General features: G+C 35.6%; 1 protein-coding gene across 11 annotated transcripts in view; it reads right to left on the bottom strand.

The window, feature by feature from the left end:
* The window catches only part of LOC131951923 (solute carrier family 12 member 4), a 112,658-nt gene that overhangs the window by 5,336 nt on the left and 82,652 nt on the right, over positions 1-24,670 (bottom strand). For 9 of the 11 annotated variants that reach the window (XM_059314368.1, XM_059314367.1, XM_059314370.1 and 6 more), the window contains 23 exons: positions 24,486-24,568; positions 23,585-23,695; positions 15,106-15,252; positions 14,469-14,654; positions 13,773-13,984; positions 12,768-12,979; positions 10,964-11,104; positions 10,224-10,322; positions 9,833-9,890; positions 8,828-8,946; positions 8,270-8,444; positions 7,102-7,200; positions 6,713-6,832; positions 6,481-6,585; positions 6,130-6,218; positions 5,759-5,838; positions 5,483-5,571; positions 5,200-5,306; positions 4,373-4,487; positions 3,621-3,712; positions 3,114-3,205; positions 2,330-2,425; positions 33-193 (listed from right to left, as the gene is read on the bottom strand). In XM_059314368.1, the coding sequence (XP_059170351.1) occupies positions 33-193; positions 2,330-2,425; positions 3,114-3,205; positions 3,621-3,712; positions 4,373-4,487; positions 5,200-5,306; positions 5,483-5,571; positions 5,759-5,838; positions 6,130-6,218; positions 6,481-6,585; positions 6,713-6,832; positions 7,102-7,200; positions 8,270-8,444; positions 8,828-8,946; positions 9,833-9,890; positions 10,224-10,322; positions 10,964-11,104; positions 12,768-12,979; positions 13,773-13,984; positions 14,469-14,654; positions 15,106-15,252; positions 23,585-23,695; positions 24,486-24,568 (2,788 nt within the window). Of the gene's footprint in view, positions 1-32; positions 194-1,094; positions 1,182-2,329; positions 2,426-3,113; positions 3,206-3,620; positions 3,713-4,372; positions 4,488-5,199; positions 5,307-5,482; positions 5,572-5,758; positions 5,839-6,129; positions 6,219-6,480; positions 6,586-6,712; positions 6,833-7,101; positions 7,201-8,269; positions 8,445-8,827; positions 8,947-9,832; positions 9,891-10,223; positions 10,323-10,963; positions 11,105-12,767; positions 12,980-13,772; positions 13,985-14,468; positions 14,655-15,105; positions 15,253-23,584; positions 23,696-24,485; positions 24,569-24,670 lie in introns of those variants that run through there. The other 2 variants (XM_059314373.1, XM_059314369.1) reach the window with 2 other exon arrangements.

Raw genomic sequence — 24,670 nt, 5'->3', positions numbered from 1 at the left:
AAACAAAATATGTAGTAACACAATTTGCTTACGGTTTCTTGTTTTTATTGATGAGTGTTTTGGCATCCTGGGGTGTGAAAGTGAACTGAGATTTGTCTGTAGTCCTTTGTTCCTTCTCTGGGACATCAGTGCTGCTCTCCTCTGGTACTGGGGACAGCGTGATGGTGGGCACTCTGCTAGCACTGCCATTGTTCTATGGGGGGCAAAGTTTAATTAGTTCATTACAGGTAGCAGGTGATGGTGGGCACTCTGCTAGCACTGCCATTGTTCTATGGGGACAGAGGTCAGTTAGTTCATTACAGGTGGCAGCGTGATGGTGGGCACTCTGCTAGCACTGCCATTGTTCTATGGGGACAGAGGTCAGTTAGTTCATTACAGGTGGCAGGGTGATGGTGGGCACTCTGCTAGCACTGCCATTGTTCTATGGGGACAGAGGTCAGTTAGTTCATTACAGGTGGCAGCGTGATGGTGGGCACTCTGCTAGCACTGCCATTGTTCTATGGGGACAGAGGTCAGTTAGTTCATTACAGGTGGCAGGGTGATGGTGGGCACTCTGCTAGCACTGCCATTGTTCTATGGGGACAGAGGTCAGTTAGTTCATTACAGGTGGCAGCGTGATGGTGGGCACTCTGCTAGCACTGCCATTGTTCTATGGGGACAGAGGTCAGTTAGTTCATTACAGGTGGCAGCGTGATGGTGGGCACTCTGCTAGCACTGCCATTGTTCTATGGGGACAGAGGTCAGTTAGTTCATTACAGGTGGCAGGGTGATGGTGGGCACTCTGCTAGCACTGCCATTGTTCTATGGGGACAGAGGTCAGTTAGTTCATTACAGGTGGCAGCGTGATGGTGGGCACTCTGCTAGCACTGCCATTGTTCTATGGGGACAGAGGTCAGTTAGTTCATTACAGGTGGCAGGGTGATGGTGGGCACTCTGCTAGCACTGCCATTGTTCTATGGGGACAGAGGTCAGTTAGTTCATTACAGGTGGCAGGGTGATGGTGGGCACTCTGCTAGCACTGCCATTGTTCTATGGGGACAGAGGTCAGTTAGTTCATTACAGGTGGCAGGGTGATGGTGGGCACTCTGCTAGCACTGCCATTGTTCTATGGGGACAGAGGTCAGTTAGTTCATTACAGGTGGCAGGGTGATGGTGGGCACTCTGCTAGCACTGCCATTGTTCTATGGGGACAGAGGTCAGTTAGTTCATTACAGGTGGCAGGGTGATGGTGGGGATATGATTGGAACTGATATTTTTCTAAGGGGGCAAAGTTCAATTAGTTCATTACAGGTGGCAGATGATGGTAGGGGTATGACTGGCATTGCTATTGATTACAGGTGGCAGGTGATGGTGGGGACATGACTGGCACTGCCATTGTTCTAAGGGTCAAAGTTCAATTAGTTCATTAATGGTGGCAGCTGATGATGAGGACATGACTGGGACTGCTATTATTCTATGGGTACAGAGTTCAGTTAACTAATTTTTTAAAGATATGGTAATGCTAGGATACAGCTATCAAATATTCTTTAGCAGCATTGCCATTTTTCTATGGAGACTATTATTTCATTTGATTAACAATTTTATTCATCATTAACATACAAAGTAAGTCAATTAAATATCCATATTTTTTGTTTACATTATATATTTCTTCAAAATGTAACATCAAACAGGCCTACTGAAAACAAAAATATCTTAAAAAGCAAAGAAGGTAACATCTGTAGGACTATTTTAAGGCATTGTTTATGAGTCACATAAGAACTCAACTGAAAAGTCATAATAACACAAAAAAGTTGTGAATATATTGTTAAAAGTAGCACCAGCATCTAGAACTGTCTCAGGTCTGTTTTGCTAGGGTTAACCTTATGCTAGCAGCCTAACAAACTCCAACCACAATGATCTAAAAAAACATCTACCAACTAAACAGATAATATTATGTGTAAACATATTACAAGAAATTTTGTTACTACACTATCAGCACACTTCTCAAAGATAGAAACGAATATGACACTACAGTCAAATGCAGTTATATGGGTTAGACTAAGAGAAATAAAATGATTGAAGTTTTTCTATACTACCAAACCCTTTGATAGACACCAGCACAAAGACAGCACAATCATCAAAGAGAAGGTGATAAGACTATTACTAACGGGCTGATAAGTTTAGTTATGTTTTTAATTCACAACATTTCTGATCAGTATTTAGTAGCTTGCAGATCATAAACCACCACCCACTATACTAAAACTTAAAAAAAAGTCTACAATATTCAAATAAAAAATATCTGCACACAATGCTTAAGGAAGTAGAAGTGTTAATCAAATGACATACGTACCCCCACTTGCGCATTCCTGATTTTACTTAACATATCAGTTCTCTGCTCCATGATCAAGGTCCTCTCGTACGTGTAGGCTGATATATCAGAGTTGGCCTGGAAATGGATGTTAATGAAGGATTGAGAAGCTAACACCCAAGAACACTCAAACCAAAAGTCCTGTTATTTTATAAAGGCGTGTTCATACACACATCATAAGCCATCAGAGTGGTTCAAACAGTTAGGTTGAGTACATGTTACTTTTAAGTAAGTCACTATCTCCCCATACTGGTTGGGGGTCATGCCCACTGTCAAGTGCATGTTAAAAGAAATGAATATGCACTTCAGATAAAAACATACAGAGATTATTATCATACCACAGAATTGTTTATGAAATTTTAAAAACAAATAAGAAAATCACAGAAATATCATACAATTTGTTTTACATAGTTTCAAATCCTTAAATAGCCCATACATGTTTATGTTTTGTATGCACAGCCCAAGTTGATATTATTACACATACAGTCAAATTAGAGATCTTTTACTACAAAGTTTAAAATATAAAAAGTATTTAGAAACTGATCACGTTAGCCAAAATCTTTAATGATCAGTTATAACTCACTATGGTATAAACTAAATAACATTTTCAACACTTAGTCCTAGATTTACTTGACTAAACTGTATGCTCAGGTAGTGATGAGTTACCTGAGACCTAAACAGCTGTGTTAAGAATTTAGTGGAGAAGAAACACAGAGAGCAAGACAGCACAAGATGCACTTCCTGCCAGACCCATGGCGCCACTTACCATCTCCACAACATCCACGTCTGCTGGGATACGCAGCTGGTACAGGTAGGTCTGTAGATCTTTCTTCATCTGGATAGAGTTATCCTCAGTTTCTGGCTTCCAGTCAAGGCAAAAGTTCTATACCATTTACACATACCACAAATATTTTCACATATCCCAAATCTATCTCAAAACAGAATTTTCTGTTATCAATATGTCACACCACATTATCTTTAACCAATAATTTCAACTGCTTAATCTTTTATCATTTTGCAGGAATTACTTAGTATACAGAATTTTACATATTAAGTATAAAACGATATAGCTTTAAAGGCACCATATAAAATAAAATCATTCATCAACACAATGTATAATGTAACCTTAAATAAAACAACCAGAACATTATTTAGAAGAGTCTGTACTAGACCTTAAAGCAGTAAGACTAAAGTTGTATGTATTAGACTAGAAAATTATCACCCAATAGTTGATCAATTTGTTTGTTTAAAAGACTAGCTGAGACAAGGATACGGGCCACAGTAAAGATGCGAAGCTTGCAGTTCTTCCATGTCCTGTCCTGACACAGTAGGAAGGGCAGCAACATCAACAGACCTCCATCATGTGAATAGGTTAAGGCTACACAACTCATCCAACCATTTATTTTAAAAACATTACTTAAATACTTGTGAGAGAAAAGAATAGTAAAAATAAAAAATACACAAAGCAAGGAGCGACAATTTAAGAATTATGTGATTTTTTAAAAAAAAGAGTGAAGTTACAAGTTTATTAAATTTTTAGAATTTTAAATACTCATAATAGGTGATTCAAATTAAATATTTCTAATATAATCAGTTTCCAATTAACAAGGTCTACTGGAGAATATACTCATTTATAACTATGAAATGTGTTGCATCAAATACAAAAAATGTAATTATCATGTAATTTAATGTCTTGGTATCAAGACAAACATTAGTGCATATGAAGCAGCATCAAATTTATGCAAACTAAAACCTTTAAATGCATTTTGTATAGGCATATTGCTAAAAATATTAGCTCTAGTCACAAAATGTATTGAAAAGATCTCGTTAAGTGATGAGCTTGTAAAAAAATCTCTAGAAAAATATTTCATTGTATGATAAAAATAACAGAAAAATATTTGATTTTTAATATAAAATCACATAGGAAAATATTTGATTGTGTAAGATAACAGGAAAATATTGTGTGATGTAAAATAACTAAAAAATTTTTTTGATTGTGTGATATGAGCAAACAAAAGGATATGTACAATCCACCAGACATCAATGGTGCCACGTAGTTTGGCGCCCATGTCAGGGAACTGGTTGATCCCTTTAGGTACAAGCAGTGCCATCTGGGCTGCCCCCACATTTCTCACAGTATCTGATCAACACATTATAACATTGTTAGTTCTGATGGCATTAATAGCATTACCTGCAATATTAACAGTCTATCTAGGGCTGCCTACCCCAACATTTTTTTTTCAATAACAAAACTTTCTACAGAGGTTATTTAGTATTCTTATTGCACAAGTAGGCAGCCCCATCTTATCATTACTCGTTTTAAATATTTAATTTCACTAATATTAATTTAACAATGTTTAAATAATGTACATGTAACCAGAAGCCTGTTAAAATCAAAACATTTGAGTATGGTAAGGTGTAATCAAGTTTTAAGTAACCACTTTTAACTAAATTTATCTGGACTACATCAAACAGAGGGCTTTTAATATCACAATCCGCAACCATTGTTACCCTTTTTGACCTCATCTCCATGTCTTCTTCTTCTTCTTCGTTCTTAATTATCAGTGTTGAAGGGGATCGAGAATTATCTGCCAGTGCGTTTGAACTCGAGACTTTGTTCAAATTTTGCCGACTCGACCACGCCTCCCACACAATTAAGCGTTACGTGTCAACTGGTTATGCGCCATTGAGGCCATTGACTCCGATTTCAGCCTGCTTTTCTTTTTGGATTTGCTTCCATAGCCTTTGTCCAACCAAGAACAAACTACAAGGCAGCAGTTGTTTAATTTAATCTCCATGTAAGTTCTACGAGAAAAAAAAAATTATGTTGAATGAAGTGGAGTGGAACCCACCTAGAAAAACCCTGTAGCTCCTGTCATCCTCATCATGCCTCCATCCATACGGCCAGCCTAGGACCACAGTGTTGTGTTTCAAACCTCCCAGTCCAGCATTCTGGATCCTAGGGGGTGAGGTGGGAGAAGAAATGAAGCATGTTCTACAATATGTCGCTTTTTTTAACATTAAAAAAGCTATGTTTTATCTTTTATAGTTGATACTGTAACTAAGACCTGTAGCCCAACTTTAAAGGGGCTGAACAGGTTTGATATCAACAACAACAAATGAGAGACAACTTACAGCTGACAAAGACCTTCTGTAACATCTGTTGCAATGCTCACATCTGAGAAGCCTTTGACACCATATTCTTTGGTCAGATTTATCAGGCTCTGTCAGATAAAAGAACATTTGCTATGACAATAATAAACAAACCTGAACAGGTAAGCCCATGGTAAATGTGACAGATAGATGCCATATATACACATTTTTAGAGTTCAAATAGTAAAAATGTAGTTCTAGTTTTAATTGATTTAATAGTTATGGTCTGAAGGGTGAGATGATGTGAGGGGCAATAACCTGTTTGCTGGCTTGAGCATCTGGGTACCTGTCCCTGAAGTTACCCTCCAGGACACTGTTGACCAGGACCAGGCCTTTACCTGAGGACAAGAACAACAGGTATGTCACATGTAGAGAAATGACATATATTGATGTCAACTAGGCCTACCTTAACTAAAACTAATTTCTGTACCATCAGTACCACTTAACCTTACCATAAGGTATTAACTATTTTGACTATATATACCAGTTATATGAATGTCTAGTATACTTATCATATTGAGAATATTTTAACTTTCATTCAGACATGCTCTCATCTGACACGTTAAACAAAGATTTACTTCCAGCCCATCTATCTCTCACTTCCAGCCCATCTATCTCTCAAGACTGACCTGCTTTCAGCTGACTGGCAAATAAAACCAACTTGGGGAACATAGGCTGAAGATTGTCATCTAATTTCATCAGTACCAGAAGCTGAGGTCTGTAACATAAATTATTTAATATCGGAGGTCTGTAGCATTACTGAAGTATTTAAACATCTGAGGTCTGTAACATTACAACGTATTTAATACTGTAGTCTGAAAAAATCACTGAACACTGTGGGATGAAGCAGCACATCTTATTTTACCCATGGTGTGACAAATGAAAGAAACTATAGAACTGATGGAAGACAAATAATTGAATAGGTTTTATGTTTAATTAAACTAAAATTAGAAAATAGTGCTTGTCTTTATATGACTGACCTCCAGTTCTTGGTATGGGGTGGTCCAGACTGCAGCCGGAGCAGTGAATAACGGGCAGCGGACATGGCCAGACCTCGTATACCGTCACCCCACTCCTGCTCAGCTCTGAAATAGCAACATACAACAGTGTTTAATAGTTGTATCAAACATACCATATGTCTATGCAGTCATTAATAAAAAGAAAGTTTAAAATTAGGAAACTTGTTACAATAAAAAAATCAACTTTTCTTACCCCTTATACTCAATGTACTTGTAGATACAGAAAGCTATAGCCAGGGCAGCCAGTGCATAGTACCAGCTAGAGATAAACATCAGGACAATACACAAGCTTAGCCCAACAAGGGAGAGAGTCCTGTGAGGTGAAATAGATTACATGTTATTTTCAAAACAGGAATTACAATTTGACTTTTTTGAAGCATTATCTCATTTCTTTACAAGAACTTGCTTGAATTACAGATTATCTCCCACTATTTGTAAAATATTGTATAAAACATCTGCCATCTCTATATTAGGCTGCCTAAGTTCATGTATATGGCTTAAAAAAAAACATTCTAACACCTATACAAAGGAAAAAGATCAGCGTTCCAACTGCATCATTCCACAGAAAACAAATCTACTCACCAATGGTAGAATCTGAACCTGGGTCTCCAATTGGGGGTTTGCAGCAGGGTTTGTAGAGCACAGGCCATGTTAACAAAACCATAACACATGAGGAAAAACCTGGAGACAAATGTTAACAAAACCATAACACATGAGGAAAAACCTGGACATGAATGTTAACAAAACCATAACACATGAGGAAAAACCTGGAGACAAATGTTAACAAAACCATAACACATGAGGAAAAACCTGGAGACAAATGTTAACAAAACCATAACACATGAGGAAAAACCTGGAGACAAACATGTTAACAAAACCATAACACATGAGGAAAAACCTGGAGACAAATGTTAACAAAACCATAACACATGAGGAAAAACCTGGAGACAAATGTTAACAAAACCATGACACGTGAGGAAAAACCTGGAGACAAATGTTAACAAAACCATAACACATGAGGAAAAACCTGGAGACAAATGTTAACAAAACCATAACACATGAGGAAAAACCTGGAGACAAATGTTAACAAAACCATAACACATGAGGAAAAACCTGGAGACAAACATGTTAACAAAACTATAACACATGAGGAAAAACCTGGAGACAAATGTTAACAAAAATATAACACATGAGGAAAAACCTGGAGACAAATGTTAACAAAAATATAACAAATGAGGAAAAACCTGGAGACAAACATGTTAACAAAACCAAAACACATGAGGAAAAACCTGGAGACACACATAATGTCAATATGTCCATCAGGAACTGATAACAACTGGCAAATTCTATGAGATCAAATATTTGTACCTCAACCTCCCATTTACATTAACTAGACATGGTCCTCTACTGGAGTATTAAATTAATAAATATATCAGCCTTTTGCTCCCCCAGAGGCCATAATGGAATAGAAGAATAAATATATCTAGTTAATACATGCCCATAACAGATTACATATGTTATGTGAGTTTTCACAAGGTCATCCATTAAATGTTAAATAAAAAAAAAACTCAATGTATGCAAGTTAAAATGAGAGCTGTATTAATTGTGAAATCCATAGAAAAAATACTAATAAATAAGCTGGAATGGAAAATAAAAAATTTTGTGCTGTTACCAAAAACTATTCTCCTAACAAACTGACATAACCATTAAAGAACTCTATCAATATATAACTCTCTCTAAATAAACTTACATTGTGATGATGGGGGCCACATAATCCAAGTTGCCAATCAAAATGCCAATCTCAGATATAAAAGCAGTCAGCAGCAGCGCCCTGAATGGCTCCCCACGCTTTGTGGTCACACTGAACACTCGGAGGAATGGAATGACTCCATCTTTGGCAATGGCTTGCAAAAGACGAGGTGCGCCTGGACAAACAATAAAGCATATTAATTCCAGTGGGCAGACAATTACTTTAGTTATTACTTTAGAAGAAAGATGAAAGCACACATTTTAGGGTGATAAACTAAGTTAATCAGATGAGTAGAATTGAAACAACTTATCAATGACAGAAATATAAAGCTACAAAAGACATGGTACACTTAGCTTTAAACAGAAACATTGCAACTTCACATTGAAAGAGTATAATACTTCACAATGAAAGCAGTACAATACTTCACACTGAAAGCAGTAGAATACTTCACAATGAAAGCAGTACAATACTTCACAATGAAAGCAGTACAATACTTCACGATGAATGCAGTACAATACATCACATACAGTGAAAACAGTAGAATACAGCACGACTAACCTGTCAGACTCTGAAGGCCAGCCCCCAGTGTTGATAAGAAGGAACCAATCAGAATAACCCACTCATGGGGCCAGGCCAGCTTCCCTATAAGTAAGCTGCCCCCAATACTCACACCAAACCTGTATAATTGAACAAACATTGTCAACTGATTGTAATACCCCCCATCATTCTTTGATTGTCAAGTTGGCTTACACTAGGGGTCTCCAAACTTTTCAGCCCGAGGGCCGCATTAACTATAAAATATACGTTCGGGGGCCAAAGTTTCTTCCAGGCATCTCTTCGGGGTGGTAAACCCCCCCTCCCCAACGGAATTATATATATATATATATATATATATATATATGCAAATTTCAAGTGCCCCCCACCCGAGAAAAAAAAGAAACACTGTCGGCGACCGAACAATATGCTTGAGGTCCAAGTTCGTTCTTAAATTGTTCTTCACATAGGCCTACTTCATTCTTGATAAAGTTTGTATGTTGTTCCAAAATTTGAAAGGTACTTTGCGGCAAAAGTTTTAATATTAGGAAAGTCTTCCTTGGGCAAATACTTATAAAACCCACCAGCTCTTATTTGAACTTGTCTTTAAGGAGGTCATTTGCTGGGCAACTGGCCACATTTACTTCAATGGTATTTGCACCCAATGCTACATTTTTCAATTTGTTTTGAATTTTTCTTCAGCCACCTCCAACAATTTTTTTTCGCTGAACAAAAGATCTCCGAGGGCCGGATGAGAGGACCTCGCGGGCCGCATCCGGTCCGCAGGCCATAGTTTGGAGACCCCTATTTTACACGAATAATAAAACACTGTCTAGTATAAAACTAAAATTTCACAACTTAAAGTATATCACTGAGTAAAAAACAACCTAATGTAGGTTTTGATGATATTTAAGATCACACAGTTTGAGGGGAAAAAAAAGGAAAGTATGAAGAGTAAAAAAAGTAAAAAGCCACAGGATGCGTATCATTACAATCCAATGTGTCAGCTACACAAACAACACAACTTACTTGTCTCTGAGCACATTGCCATCTATACAGCCAGCAAAGAACAGAACACTGGACAAGTCTTAGCTGCATAGGAAAACTACAAACACATGAGCTACATTGTTAACTAACAACTTCAGGTCTAGCTGGAAACAAGCCAACTCCAGATGTCTAGGACATTTTTTTAAACTATTAATTTTAGAATTTAATAAATGAAATATCAAATGTTAAAATTGAAAACGTTTAGGAATAATGTAATAAATAGCAAAATGAACAGTTCTTTTTCTAAACTGTAGTTATTTTATTTTAACATTAACAGTGAGGACCCTGGCTGATTTCTCTGTGCACTTTAACATGCAATCTCAGATGTTTATCAAAAGTATAAGCTCTTCCTGAATGACAAGGTGAAGGATACAGACAGAGGAAGTTGTGCAGATGGCTGCTATTGTGCCGATGGGGATAGACTTCTGGGCGTCTGCTAGGTCACCTGATCTGTTGGAGCCAGCCATGATACCTGAAAGTTAAAACAACTGATTTAGATCAAAGATGAAAAGACATTCTAGATAATCAGAGCTAGTAAAATCTTTTTAAACAACATTAAACTTAGAATTAGAATTTATTTTTAGGAAATACAGCAATAAAAAAATTACTAGGTAAAAATAAACAAAAATTATTCCTTAAGTAATAAAAAATATACAGATAATTGTAAAGTATAAGTAAAGTGTAATAACAAGCTTTTTGAAACAAAATTGCAGTTACAAAAAAAAAGATTAATTGATAGTGGTTATACAAAAAAATGTATTGAATCAAATAAAATAAACTAAACATCAAGTCTGGTATACAAAGCTGTGTCAACCTGAGGCATAGGCAGGATTTTATTCTCATCCACCCTAATACACCCCTCTGGATACCCCACCAAACAGGACTAGGTAAAGCAAAATTAGTGGGTACGTTACATAACAAAAACAATTCAGACACATAATGGCTGTCTAAGATAATGATTTTTATAAAGATTGAATATTTTCAAAAGTACACCTTTTGCTTATTTTCTCAATACAAACAAAAAACAAACAAGCCTAACTAAAATTTATGGGAAAACATTTGTACTACTACTAGAAAAGAAAAAATAGTGTATTGTCAATTGTTGCAACTTACCAGTAACAGAAGGGAAATAGATAGCTAGCAGAACCATAAAGGATGAAGTCAGTTCAGCAATTATCTCCCCTCTGCGTTCAGAACCCTCCATTTCTGTGCCAATTACTTTCCCTTTTTGAGTGTATTTGTTCCACATGTTGTCTGAAAAATAATTTTGTTTTTGTAGTTTACTGGAAAAGATTTTTGGAGTTCACATATATTTCAATTGATGTAGAAAGTGCATCACAGAAATTTTTTTTTTTTTATTTCTATGAAAAATTGAAACCTTTTTTTTTGTAGTTAAGGTCGAGGTAACCCAAATTAAAAATAAATTTATTTAAAATTTTTAACCAACTGATAAAAAACATCTGGTCAGTGAAGATGGATGAGTTTTTCTCCCAATATAAAAAATACATTTAAAAATTCACCCATTGGTTATGTTTATTTTTTCTTTCTAAAAATTTTATCAAGCATTAAAAAATCTTTAAATAATCATTAAAAAGCTATATAGAAATTAAAGAATTCACACTCTGTGCCAAATATATTATTTTAGCAATTGAAATTCATTTTAATTCTAAAAAAAATGAATACAGTTTGAATGATAAATTGTATTTCTTTGAGCTAAGTCTTCTTCTCAAGTGATTCCCCAAGCCCATGAATAGCTCTGATGTTTGCATAATCACAGAGATCAACCAATGAATTGCTACCATTTAGTAAGTTGTATGATTTTACCCACTGCCTGAGCTACAACCAAGCTGTAATACAACAGCAGGCATTACTTTAAGCTTCCTATTTCACAACCATTATGTCATTACTAGCCATTGGTACCTGTTACACATGAATTATTAAAATATAGGCCATTATTTTAAATAAACCGGGAGTGATCTCCCCTAAACTTTCTCGAATATTCTAATATAACACTACGTGGGATGTCAACTCGGAATATAGACATGATTTTTGTTTACTTAAACTTTTAAAAATAGAATAAAATCTAGTAGAAAAAAAAATGCGCACCAAGCTAGCACCAAAACCAAATGTGCGTAATAGTGCGCAATATTATTAGTACTTTAAAAATTTACATTAGTTTTTTGAGAAATCGGAAGTAGCGTAAATTACTACTTCCGGTCAACGGAAATTACTCAAAATTTAACAAAAGGTAGAGAATTAGATCTTTTACTTACATGTGAAATTTCATTTATCTATCTGAAATAGTACTCAAGTTATAGGCTTTTGAAAAATTCAAAGTAGAAAAAGTACCACTTCCGGTTGTCGGAAATCGCTCAAAAGTTGATACGGATCTACGATTTTGATATAATACTTATATATGAAATTTCATCAACCTAGCTGTAACGGTACTCAAGTTATCGTGTTTACACACGGACACACAGACATACGGACAAGATCGCAAAATTATGTTTTTCCGTATCAGTGAGGTGTAAAACGTCGAGATTTGTAAAAATCTCGATTTTTTTTTTTTGCACGATTACAATACTTTCTCTATACTACGTATATACGAGAAAGTAAAAATACTATACTTGTTTGAAAAATATTTTTTTAATTAAATAGTTATTGGAAGGATCCGACACATTTTAAGATGTGTTTCTAAGTTCGAATATGCCTTTGTTTTTATTTTCCTTCTTTAAATAAAGTTAAGTTTATACATTTAATACACCCAACATATTATTTTCAACAAAAGTCTGTATCTTTAAGTTCTCCACAAATTGGTGAAGATACTGAGCTCATAGCCTTGGAAACAGAGAGAGAGAAAGAGAGAGATATTAGGATGTTATAACAATCAATACTAATTAGTAGGGCAAAATCTTACTAGCAAAGACCCCACTGGGCAGACCAGGCAAGGCTTTGAGTATGTGGACCTCAGTGTTTGGGTTCTTGAAGTAATCACAGCTGGAGCTGGTGTTGGACTCCTCCACACAGTAGCGGTGGTAGATGGGGCCAGACTCGTTCTTGGTACACATGAAAGTTCCATTAAACGTGACGGCGTCTTGAGTCAGCAGTCTCTCACCCAGCATGCAGACTCTAGGGAAATTAGAAGCAAAAAATTGAATCTCTATTTCTTCATTTTATGCTTTGTTATAACAAGCTGAAGAAGTGTAGTTGACTGAGAAACTGATTTACGGTGAATATTTACTGAGAAACTGATTCACGGTGAATATTTACTGAGAAACTGATTCACGGTGAATATTTACAATCGTAGAGCCGGGTCGAATTAGTGACGGCTATTAGAGGCAGATAATTTAGTTTTTAAACGATTTGAAAATAAGGGGAGGCTTAATCTTCTCATTATCGTCTGTTAACTTTGGTCGAGGACGGCTGCTTTCACGGAGGTAGTGGTGAAGATAATCATCCTTATTGATAGTGTTATAAAGCAAAATATTTTCAGTCACACCATTGGTAGTGTCGAGTTCACAAATTATGAATTACTGAAAAGTAGAAAATAAAACAACTAAATGGCGGGTATGCTACGTAGCGGGTCGGCTCATAGTTTTTATTTATTCTGATATCATTTGACAGCTGACTTTAATTTTTATTTCTTTTTTTATGCATTACTGGCATAAACATAACATTAATTCATAACTGTAACTTATGGCCTGTTTTCACAGCCGTGCGGGCATTAACATAACTTTAATTCTTAACAGTAACTTTGCATATCAGTGCTTAATGTTAAACTCATGGTTTTTTTAGTAGTCCATGACGAAGGGGTAGATGCGGGGTCGGGATCATATTCCTTTCTTATTCTTCCCCCACCCCAACCCCTCAGAGAAAAAGTTCATACAATTCTGCAGATAATTTGAATGATGAAAATACTTACTCCACACTTCTATCAGGGTTGGCCACAAATATACCAATGTAGATGCACAGTATGGAGATGATGACACAGGCCAGGGAGAGAGCTGCAAACTTGCTGACAAAGCCCACCCCCACAAACACAATGAAGGCCAGGATGAGCAGGACTAAGGTCCCGTACAAGCGGTAGCTGTTGAACACGTCCTCAAATATATTACTCTGGGGTGCCATGTATTTCTGGAACACAAAGATATTGGATGACTGAGTAACCTAAAAAATAAACTTCCAGTCAAATAAAAAATAATAGCCGTAGTAAATTTAATGACTTGAACAGAAATTTAAAAATTTCATTTAGGAACTCATCAGAGCTAACTTCAAATCCTCATTTAACTACTCCATCATTACTGAGTGTAATCATAAATAGCAAGAGTATAAACTGGTAAGTAGATATTATAAAAAAAACCCTCAAAATAATATTTATTTTTAAAATTTTAATTTATATAATGAATTGGCCCAAGAACTTAGGCCTACATATCTTGAAAAAATTTAATGGCCAAGTCTAGAAAATTCAAACTAATTAAAACTAAAATTTTAGCAAACTAAAACATGTAAGGCATGAATCACATTTTTATGAAACAACTAATAATAAAAAAGATCTATTTGTTATAATGATTAAAAGGTAATATTATATGCCTTATAGTTGAAAAAAAAATTATCTTACAACTAATATCTCCACAGAGCCTAGGATGTACATTGCAGAGGCCACAGAGGTGCCTAGATAAAAGAGCACCCCCACAGCACCTCCAAACTCTGGCCCCAGGGATCTGGATATCATGAAGTATGACCCCCCTGCAGGAACCACCCCATTTGTTGCTATAGCGCTCATAGAAAAAGCTGTCAGCATGGTCTGAGAAGAGAATTAATTAAAACATCAATTAAACATGGAGATTGGGAGTACTTGCTATGTTCTGCTACCTTAAAAGCTAATTCAAATATAGTGCCTGAAACTTGATGGCCATTATGATTATACTCAAACTATTGTTACAATATGTTACTTTTGCTGTAATGATTAATGTTTATTTACAACATTAAAAAAAGATTTATTTTGCTGTTTTAGGTAACATAAATAATTTATAGTATTTATAATTTTAAAATTCAATTTATTCTCTTATTTATTAGCCAAACCCAGATATTCATATAAAGGGTATCATCTATTAGATGCATTAACTGTTATGTTAAATTTATTAGGGCTTAATAAAAGGTAGATTTATGGCTAGTATAGAGACCTGAGTCTTGTTATTGGAGATACCAACTTTTAAGAATATATAGGTATGACTATCAAACAAAGCAATACTTACAGATGAACAACATATAAAAACTATACAGAAGGCTTCCATAGCTCCTGCCATTCCTACAATCCATGTTAGGCGAACAAATAGCAAAACACCAAAAATATTTTGTATACATGGTAAGTATACACCTAGAATTGTGCCAAGATTTGCTTTCTGTACAGGGAAATAATCAAAATTGAATTTAGGAAATGGGAGAAGAACATAAACATTTGCTGTTTTTAAAAATAAAAAATGCAACATCAAATCAAATTACATTTGAAAGAAACTTTTTCTTAAATGGTATTTTCAATCATAATGTGTTAAACTTATTCAAGTTACCAGTTTTATTAAAAAAAATTACAGGTTTCTTAAAAAGATAAATGTTTCCATATATTATGTCCAAAGAGCAATAAAAGACTAGAAATGCAATCATAAATCTAGCATAAAAAATCAAAACATATTAACAAATTGTACAGTTATATAAATTATTAAATATAGATCTACTTATATAGTTTAATAATAAACTAGCTTTGATGTAGTTATGTTACAAGATTACAGAGAAGAAAACTTTTTAACTGTGCTACCAGTTAGTTGCTAGTTCTAAAAATCCTGATAGTACTGCCATGAATATAAAACAAATTAAAGAGAAGGTGCACCACAAACCTAGAATTTTAAACTGACTGTGGCTGACATGCAAAAAATAAGAACTAGTCTGTACAACCATTTCAACCTTTATAATTTTTTTTTTCTTATTTGATGCAGAAACATTTACTTAGTAAAGAAAAAATGGACACAAATGTATTTGTTCAACCAGGGGGAGTAGGTCACATGACTGAACACAGGAGGCTTCATAGACAGGTTTGTGCCTACAGTTCCATGCCAGATTGGATTTAGTGTAGTCAGTGAAACAAAATGAGCTTCTACATAAAAATACAACACGAAGAAAAAAAATTTACTCAACTTGTTAGACTAGATAATTTGACTAACATGAATGTACTATGAATGTACAACTGTTAATCTATGTAGCTTTAGTTTAAGGCCTACTTATCAATATATTTAATAAGGTAATTATGTTTTAATTAATTCTACTTTCAAAATTAGTGATAGTTAAGGTTTTAGAAAAGCTGAAAAAGTAACCTCAAAACAAGGGATAATTCAAATAAGGAGATTGTAACCATTCAAGATGAAGCCATATATTTAGGAAGAGAACAATATGGTGTATCCATTGAGGAAAAGTGTAGCAATCATTTATTTAGGAAAACAGCTGTAGTCATATTTGTGACTTATTTTGAATAACAGTAGGAAAAGTGCATTAAAGTATAGTAGTATACCCAAGTAGCCGTCTTCTAGATTCTAGACAGAATGTAAATTAGTTAATCCCACATTAAAGTGTAACTTCCTCATTCCCCTTTTGAAAACGATAGATTAAACCAGACAGACCTATTTATTATTTATGGTTCAGGAATATTACTCTTCATGTAAACAAAATGTCACATAGAATTTAGCGATACTTCAATATTTATCACCTGACTTACAGCTGCAAGCGGGGTTGGATGGATGATAAAAGCGGGAAAGCGATAAGTGAAGCTGAGCTAACTCCTTGAATGATTTATCTGCAGGGTTTTAATTAAATCTATTTGTGAGATGTGGGACTTATAAAAGTCACCTGGTAAAAACAGACTGATAGTGACACTCCGCTACAGATAAGCTCATGGGTTACAGAGGCAAAGAAGTGTGAAGGTATTTAGACACAACTATTTTACTATAGAATTTTTAGAACTTTATTTTGAATGGGGTTGGGTTGAGCGTATGTAGGCTGAAGGGGGCTGACAGGGACATTTTAAAAATATCTTTGAATATTAGATCTATTGTAAGATTAAATAGTCTTTTTTTTTTTAATAAAAGATGAGTAAAGCCAACATAGTAGTTAGCAGATCTAGAATCTTTCTTTATTTAATTACAAGATCTAGACTGAGTAGACCATTTAAAAACTAAGTATAGATAGAGCAGAAGCATTGGCCAGGACTGCTCTCAGATGGCCATCACTGGGCAAGAAAAAATGAGGGCAGGTGTAAATTGAGAAGGTCAATGTAGAAAGAGCATAGGGAAAGAGAACTAAGATTCCTACAAGCAGGGATTGTTATAACTGGACTGGTGGAGACAGGATGAAATGTTTTATTCATTCATTCACCTATGGGAGCTGAGAGATGATGACACTGTAGTATAAACTAGATAATCTATAGTAAGATTTGAGTATATGCAATATTATAATTATTGCATACAAATCAATACAGGGTAAGTAGATCTAATATTACAGGATAATAGATCAAAATTCTATTATAGATCTAGATTCTAGATCTATATTATAAAAGTAAAGTTTCCCTTTCAAACCTGACGGTCTATGGGGCAAGTGAAGTAGAGTTCACTTGTTTCTGTGACCTCGGCATATAAAGAGATAGTGTGGTCAGCACTATATATGCCCAGCCGCCTTTACTTTCCCTAACAGGAGTTAGGTACCCATTAGAGTTGGGTGGACTCAGGGACGGTCTACTTACTTGAACCCGGATTCGAACTCGAGACTAACGGGTTAGCAGTCCAGCTCTCTACCGCTAGACTACTCCGTCCTATATTATATTATTATAGTATTATTTACTCACTCATACTAATAAATACTGATGTGACAAGTTATGTCAGTTTATTTAATATTTATAGATCTAGATCTAATATTTAAACTTAAGTAAATTATTTAAAATCATGTGTAGTGATAGCATTAGACTGTAGGCGTAGTTTTAAGACAATTTAATTTTAAGAGTTGTAGTGTTGTGTTTGAGTTGAGTTCAGTTGAGATTTAAAATTAAAATAAAGTCAAAGTCGTTTATAAAAAAATTGCTAGCAGATCTAGAATTCTAGATAAAATTAGATCTAGATTCTAGATCAGCGTTTAGTCCATAATCTAGATTTTAACCGTAATGAGAATTATTGAATAAATACTAGACTCAAGTGTTGGTGTAAAATCAACAACACAGAAAAGATAAAAGTAAAAATTGAACTAGGACGGCGCCAGCCATCTTTTCGTTTTGTCAGACTGGATCATCTCCCTTTGCATCTTACGTCATACCAGAATTATGGGATTTCTATTTCGTTTTATTTTATCCTAGGCCCTAGCCTTGCGCATTAGGCCTATCTAGATCTAGTTCAGACATTTTTTGCAAGAAGCAGACTTCTGTCCATGTTCTAGATCTAGAATCTAGATCTAATAGGTTAAAAAAATGACGAGTCAGTAGCTATAATCTTAATAAGAATAATTCATTTTTAAAAGCATAGATTTAAAGATAGGTCTATAATTAGTTTATTAAACTCAAAACATTCGTAGATCTAGGACTAGGTCTCTGATACGATACTATTAGTTGTATTAGGCTAATATTTAAGGTCGAGACAAAAAAAGATTAAACATAATCTACTAGACCAGTAAAAATAAAAAAAGACCTACAGTAAAACCCTACCAGTAATGATGAGAGTTGTATAGGGGATAGATTAAAAAAAAATAAAACCGAACTTTTTAAGGCTATTGATAAATTATCTCCTGGGCTAAGCGTAATGTTCAAAATTCGATTTATTTTTTGCGGAAATTATAGATAATCACCGAAAAAAAAGTGTGGCTTTTTAAATTATTCAGCTTGTCCTTTTGAATACACATAATGGCGCCATCGCTGACACACAGTGAAATGTGGGCAGACGTGGCCCCCATACTGCCAAACTGCTCATTACGACCAGACTGATTTAAAAAAAAACAACCAGTATTGAAGCTAACCTTCTGTCCCTAGCCATTATACTGATTGCAAATGGATGAGACAGATATCACATCAATGATAATTTCATTGTGTAGTCTGACCTTTCAGATAAGAGGCCTTGTTGATTGGCAAAAGTAAGACAAGTGTTTAGTCACTTCTCAAATTAACTTGGCACATAGGTGGGAATAGTCAGTTTTTTAAAATAATATCGCATTAAAAAAATTTCTTTATGTAAAGTAGAACTATCATGTTTGTAGATATTTCTGTTATGTGATGGTAGACGATAAAAAATTAAAACAAAAACAAAACGAAAACGAGGCTGAAGCGAGCGAGCGAAAATAAATTAGTTTTGTTCAGGGAACAGAATATAACAAATTGGAAGAATCTTCAATTTTCTAACGTCAAATTCGGCCCCCAAAGAAACAACAACCCAATCTTTTTTTTCAAGCCAAGTTTCGACGTTTTTGTGACAAACCAACTAGTTGCTTCCCCTGGTCAATCTTGGACTGGTAGCTTCCCCTTGCCAATCTCGGAACAGACCCGATCGATTTCAAGTCGACCGTGCCGTGAATGCCATCAACAAGGTGACCACCAGTTTGGATTTAAAGCGGCCCCGTTCAAATATTTCTCAACTGATCCGCGTCCCACATGCTAGAAGAGTTCAATGTATCCTACGTATGCTAAACTCCAAGGCACATTTCAAGTAAAGTTAAAGTACATTAAAGAAGGCGACATTCGCTGTATAAGAAGTCGCTTTATTGCATACAATATTTAGAAGCTGAATGAAATTGTCCAGGAATCAGGACAGTTAAAAATCGAAGCAGCCGTTTTATCAAATGTATCAGGTAGATAATAAAGGGTTAAAGATGAACAGGTGGAAGACGATATAGAGATTATACGCTTAAGACATCAACATAAGGAGTAACGGCAGATAAGCAAGGTGCTGATCACATAATCTATCAGTAAACCAAGCTCAAAGAAATATCGCTCGTATGAACTTAATAGACCAAACAGAAGATAATGTAAAGATATCAGTTCATTAGATGTTTTAATTGCGCAATCGTGTGCTCTATTACTTAGCCACACGGCACAAGGTGCTATACTCTGGTGGTGGTTTTTTGTACTGATATCAATGAGGTATAGACCATGTAACCATGGACAGGATGGTGTATCTTTAGCAATGGGTCTCAAGTTTACAACGTTACAGTGTCCACAGCTACATGAGACCAGGGTTCATAGTGTGGCGGGGGGAAGGGGGGGGGGGGGGGGGGAAACCACAACCCCAATGATACCCACTTTCAGAAATTAAAAAAAAAAAACTTCAGATACTGAGATAGGATGAAGTGGTCAAACACGTTTTAAATTGGAGGATTAATCAAATTAAAAAAAAAAACATTATTGATGATTAATCAAATTAAAAGACATTAATGTCTAGGTTTCAGTTAGCATAAAATTATCGATAAAACATTCAATAACAATTACAAAAATACGTAATGCCTTTTTTTTCTGTGTGTTAATCATGATTATAATTAAAAATCATTTTGACATGAAGCTGGGCGGGTGTGGAGAGGGGGGGGGGGGAAAGGAAGGGTAGGATGGAAAAGATGGGGGGTGGGGGGAAAGGAAGGGTAGGATGGAAAAGATGGGAGGCGGGGTGGGGCTTGAAGAGCAAACATTAACATCATTAGTGAGCACAGATAATTTCGAAATATCTAACACTTTTTTTCTGCTATATATTCACACTATTTTTCACACTATTAGGCACATAAGACCAATCTTTTCAACTTTACGTTGTATAAGTGTTATAAACAGCACACATAATGAGTACAGTATTAAGGAGAATATACATCAAACAAGTAAGTATGCATAAATATTGGTAGCTACAATACTTTGCAAGAGCGAATATTTTAATTTAGTATAAATTAGGCTATATATTACTTAATCTAGTTACACAGATACATAGATCATCATATATTATAATCTCTAGTGCTTTTATACAATCAGCAAGCTGATTAGTAGCCTACCCTAAGTTAATTATAAAAAAATACAACATAAATTAAGTACTCTTTAAACTAGTTAAGCGTAGGTACTATAAATATACTGTTTAAATGACCAGGAATGATTGAAGTTAATGATACACCATAAATGGCATCCTTTAAAAACTTAAACTTCAGCCGATGGAGAGGTTTGTAAACATTGTTGGCAATATCGACAGACCTCGCAGCAATCTGACCAAGTGATTTCAGTGTCGGCTCCGGGTCTAGAGCTTTGATAAGCGGACGGGGATTCTTTCAAATGGCTGGCCCTTCACTGTCAAGAAAATTCTTTTCAGACGAATGCCTCCAATTTCAAGAGTAACTGCGTCTTGCTGGAGAGGGGGACCTCCGTTTTATTCTTTTAGTGAATTGCAGACGTCTCCGTTTTATTCCTTTAGTGGATGTACAGACGTCTCCGTTTTATTCCTTTAGTGGATGTACAGACGTCTCCGTTTTATTCCTTTAGTGGATGTACAGACGTCTTTGTTTTATTCCTTTAATGGATGCATAGACGTCTTCGTTTTATTCCTTTAATGGATGTACAGACGTCTCCGTTTTATCCCTTTAGTGGATGTACAGACGTCTCTGTTTTATTCCTTTAGTGGATGTACAAACGTCTTCGTTTTATTCCTTTAATGGATGTACAGGCGTCTTCGTTTTATTCCTTTAGTGGATGTACAGACGTCTTCGTTTTATTCCTTTAGTGGATGTACAGACGTTTCTGTTTTATTCCTTTAGTGGATGTACAGACGTCTCCGTTTTATTCTTTTAGTGGATGTACAAACGTCTTCGTTTTATTCCTTTAATGGATGTACAGACGTCTCCGTTGTATTCCTTTAGTGGATGTACAGACGTCTTCGTTTTATTCTTTTAGTGGATGTACAAACGTCTTCGTTTTTATTCCTTTAATGGATGTATAAACACCTCCATTTTACGGATTATATAGAGGATTTTTTTCATTTCTTCTTTACAGTGTTAAGATATATTCAAATCGTAAAGGTTGTCTGCCTATATTTTTTCCATAAACAGTTGAACTGTGTATGTATATTTCCGCTTTTATTGGAAAGTTTTTAAATACATTCTTTCCTTTACTAAAACCGTTCGATCGCTTCACACACATGTTGCAAATGGCCTATCCCCCCTTTTTTATTTCTCTCAGTGGTTTTGATCGAAAGCTGTTATGCATTTCACGTCTTCTCTTTAGTACTACTGTTCGATATTTTGTCAGAATGTGTATGCTCTCTTCTGATGTGTATTTTGGCGGTTCACAGTTTATCGTTCATCTAGGTAAACATATAATTTTAAGCCAGGTAAAATATAGTATCCTGTCTTTTAATTCCAATCCATGTTATTATAGTCAACCTTTAAAATTATCCACGTTCAAAAAGAATAATTAACTTGACCAAACCCATTGAAAACAAAGTGTCTAAAAATAGAACTGAACTTCCCGATAAAGTCAAAACGAGTACCGCATGATCTAAAAATAAAACTGAACTTCCCGCAAAAACAAACAAATTGGTGCCAGTGACGTAGGTTGGTAAACTCCACACGAGTGACACAACATGCTACACAACGTCTCACACCCACAGACATCATGTACTCACAGGCGAGGGGTGGGTCAGGAGCAAGTCAGTAATTTAATAAGTAAAAAAAAAATAAACTGGCAGAGGAAGGAAGCAAAAAGCTAGTCAAATCAAAATAAAATCATCGAAAAATTAGTGATCTTGAAAACGCATTTCTAATACAGGGCTAAAAATAATATTTTGGAATAAAAAAAAGTAAAATAAAATAAAAGCTAGTAGCGTAGAAAAAAAAAGCACAACATCCCAGAGTTAAAATAAAAAGCTGCAGTTGAAGTCACACTCTAGCTAGATGGTCTCATTATGCTGCGGGTATGCTAATGATGTTGCAGGTAATATGCTGCTGATGCTGTGGATATATGCTACTTACTTTTACCTGTATCATTTTAAAAAAAAAGAGGAAATAGATGAAAAAAAAATGAAAGATGGAATAATATCAGGATGAGATAACTTTGATCTTAATAAGATGAAGCTTGATTAAAAAACAAAGATGGCTAAACATGCATAAATATGGGGGTTCTCTAATCTACTTAGGTATACCTGGCCAGGTGATTAGTGCCAGATGTATGTGGGATTAGAGATCTTCTACCCGACACCGACTAATGTAATGGTCTCAGTAAACACAAGAGAATTTGAGGAGAGGGTGGGGAAGGGGGTGGGGGGGGGTGTCGATTTCAGGAACAGGCCATAAATTCATTGATTCTCCATTGCAGGTAGGAAAACCTTAATGCGCCACACGTGTGCAGGACCTATGAACGTCAGTGTTATGGGTGGACTAAAAATAACTTCTTATTCACAGGAGTAGCAAAACCTTGTTGCGCCACAAGTAGGCTAATTTTAGCTATGGATCATCCATTTTTTGTGTGGAGAAGTACGGTAAAAAATGTTTTATAAATTTTCCAAAAACTACCAGTGTGGTTAGAGAGTAGTTTCATACAATACAAATTGCAGCTAACTTTAAGCTCAGCTACTCTCTAATCCTCGGAAAATGTGTTTCCCACAAATAAACATAATTTTCTCTATATAAAACAAAAGGCATAGAAGGGCATCTACTCCCGTGACAATACAGAAAGCTCAAAAAATAAAAACCTAGTCTTACCGGCTTGCCGGTTCCTTTCTCTATATCGTTGGGATTCGGCTGTATGCCGGCTTGGTAGGATGTGATCCGGTTTAAAATCTGTGACAGCTTGCCGTGATGGGTCAGATCGTCCTGCGAATAGGTACAAAACCTGTACAGAGGAGGGGGAGGGACTGGGGCTCACACGGGCTAGATGGGTCAGATCGTCCTGCGAATAGGTACAAAACCTGTACAGAGGAGGGGGAAGGACTGGGGCTCACACGGGCTAGATGGGTTAGATCGTTCTGCGAATAGGTACAAAACCTGTACAGAGGAGGGGGACGGACTGTGGCTCACACGGGCTAGATGGTCAGATCGTCCTGCGAATAGGTACAAAACCTGTACAGAGGAAGGGGGAGGGACTGGGGCTCACACGGGCTAGATGGGTTAGATCGTCCTGCGAATAGGTACAAAACCTGTACAGAGGAGGGGGAGGGACTGGGGCTCACACGTGCGACCAAATTAAGACGTAGGTTATACATTAAGCTTACAATTGGGCCTTGGATTACATGGAAACTGTGAAGTGCTAATTAAAACACTTAATTACTGCATATTTTATCCAATCCAATATAATAACATGTATAATATATCATTTGTTTCTTTTTCGTTTTCTGATGTGTATAGGTCTATATGTATATCTATGCACACATTCACGTATATATACAAATATATACATACATACATACATACATAATTACATACATATTTACATAAATACATACACACAAAGTCTATGTATACATCTTATAAAAAAATTGCAGATACTTGAATGTCAATTACAAACTATTGAAGAATAAAAGAAAACCATCTAATATTATAAAAGTTAATTGTAGATATTATTTTTGAATTTACCGTGTAAAAAAAAAACTGCCTACAAACTCACCTCATACAAGGCCATATGATTGTACATAGACTCTTCATTGTCAGCTAAAGGGAGGTGATCTCTATTCTGAGCACTGTTCTCCCCTGCAACCACAGCAGACGATTAGACATTTGAATAAACCATTTGTTTACTCAATAAATTATCTGTTATTCCAAGTCTAGGAGCAACCGTTTGATTGACCAAAA

The sequence above is a fragment of the Physella acuta genome, unplaced genomic scaffold (genome assembly GCF_028476545.2).
Source record: "Physella acuta isolate Inbredline_101_S28 unplaced genomic scaffold, ASM2847654v3 ptg000838l, whole genome shotgun sequence".
Lineage (NCBI taxonomy): Eukaryota > Metazoa > Mollusca > Gastropoda > Physidae > Physella > Physella acuta.
Note: the sequence above shows the minus strand (reverse complement) of the source record. Positions and strands in the feature narration are given on the sequence as shown.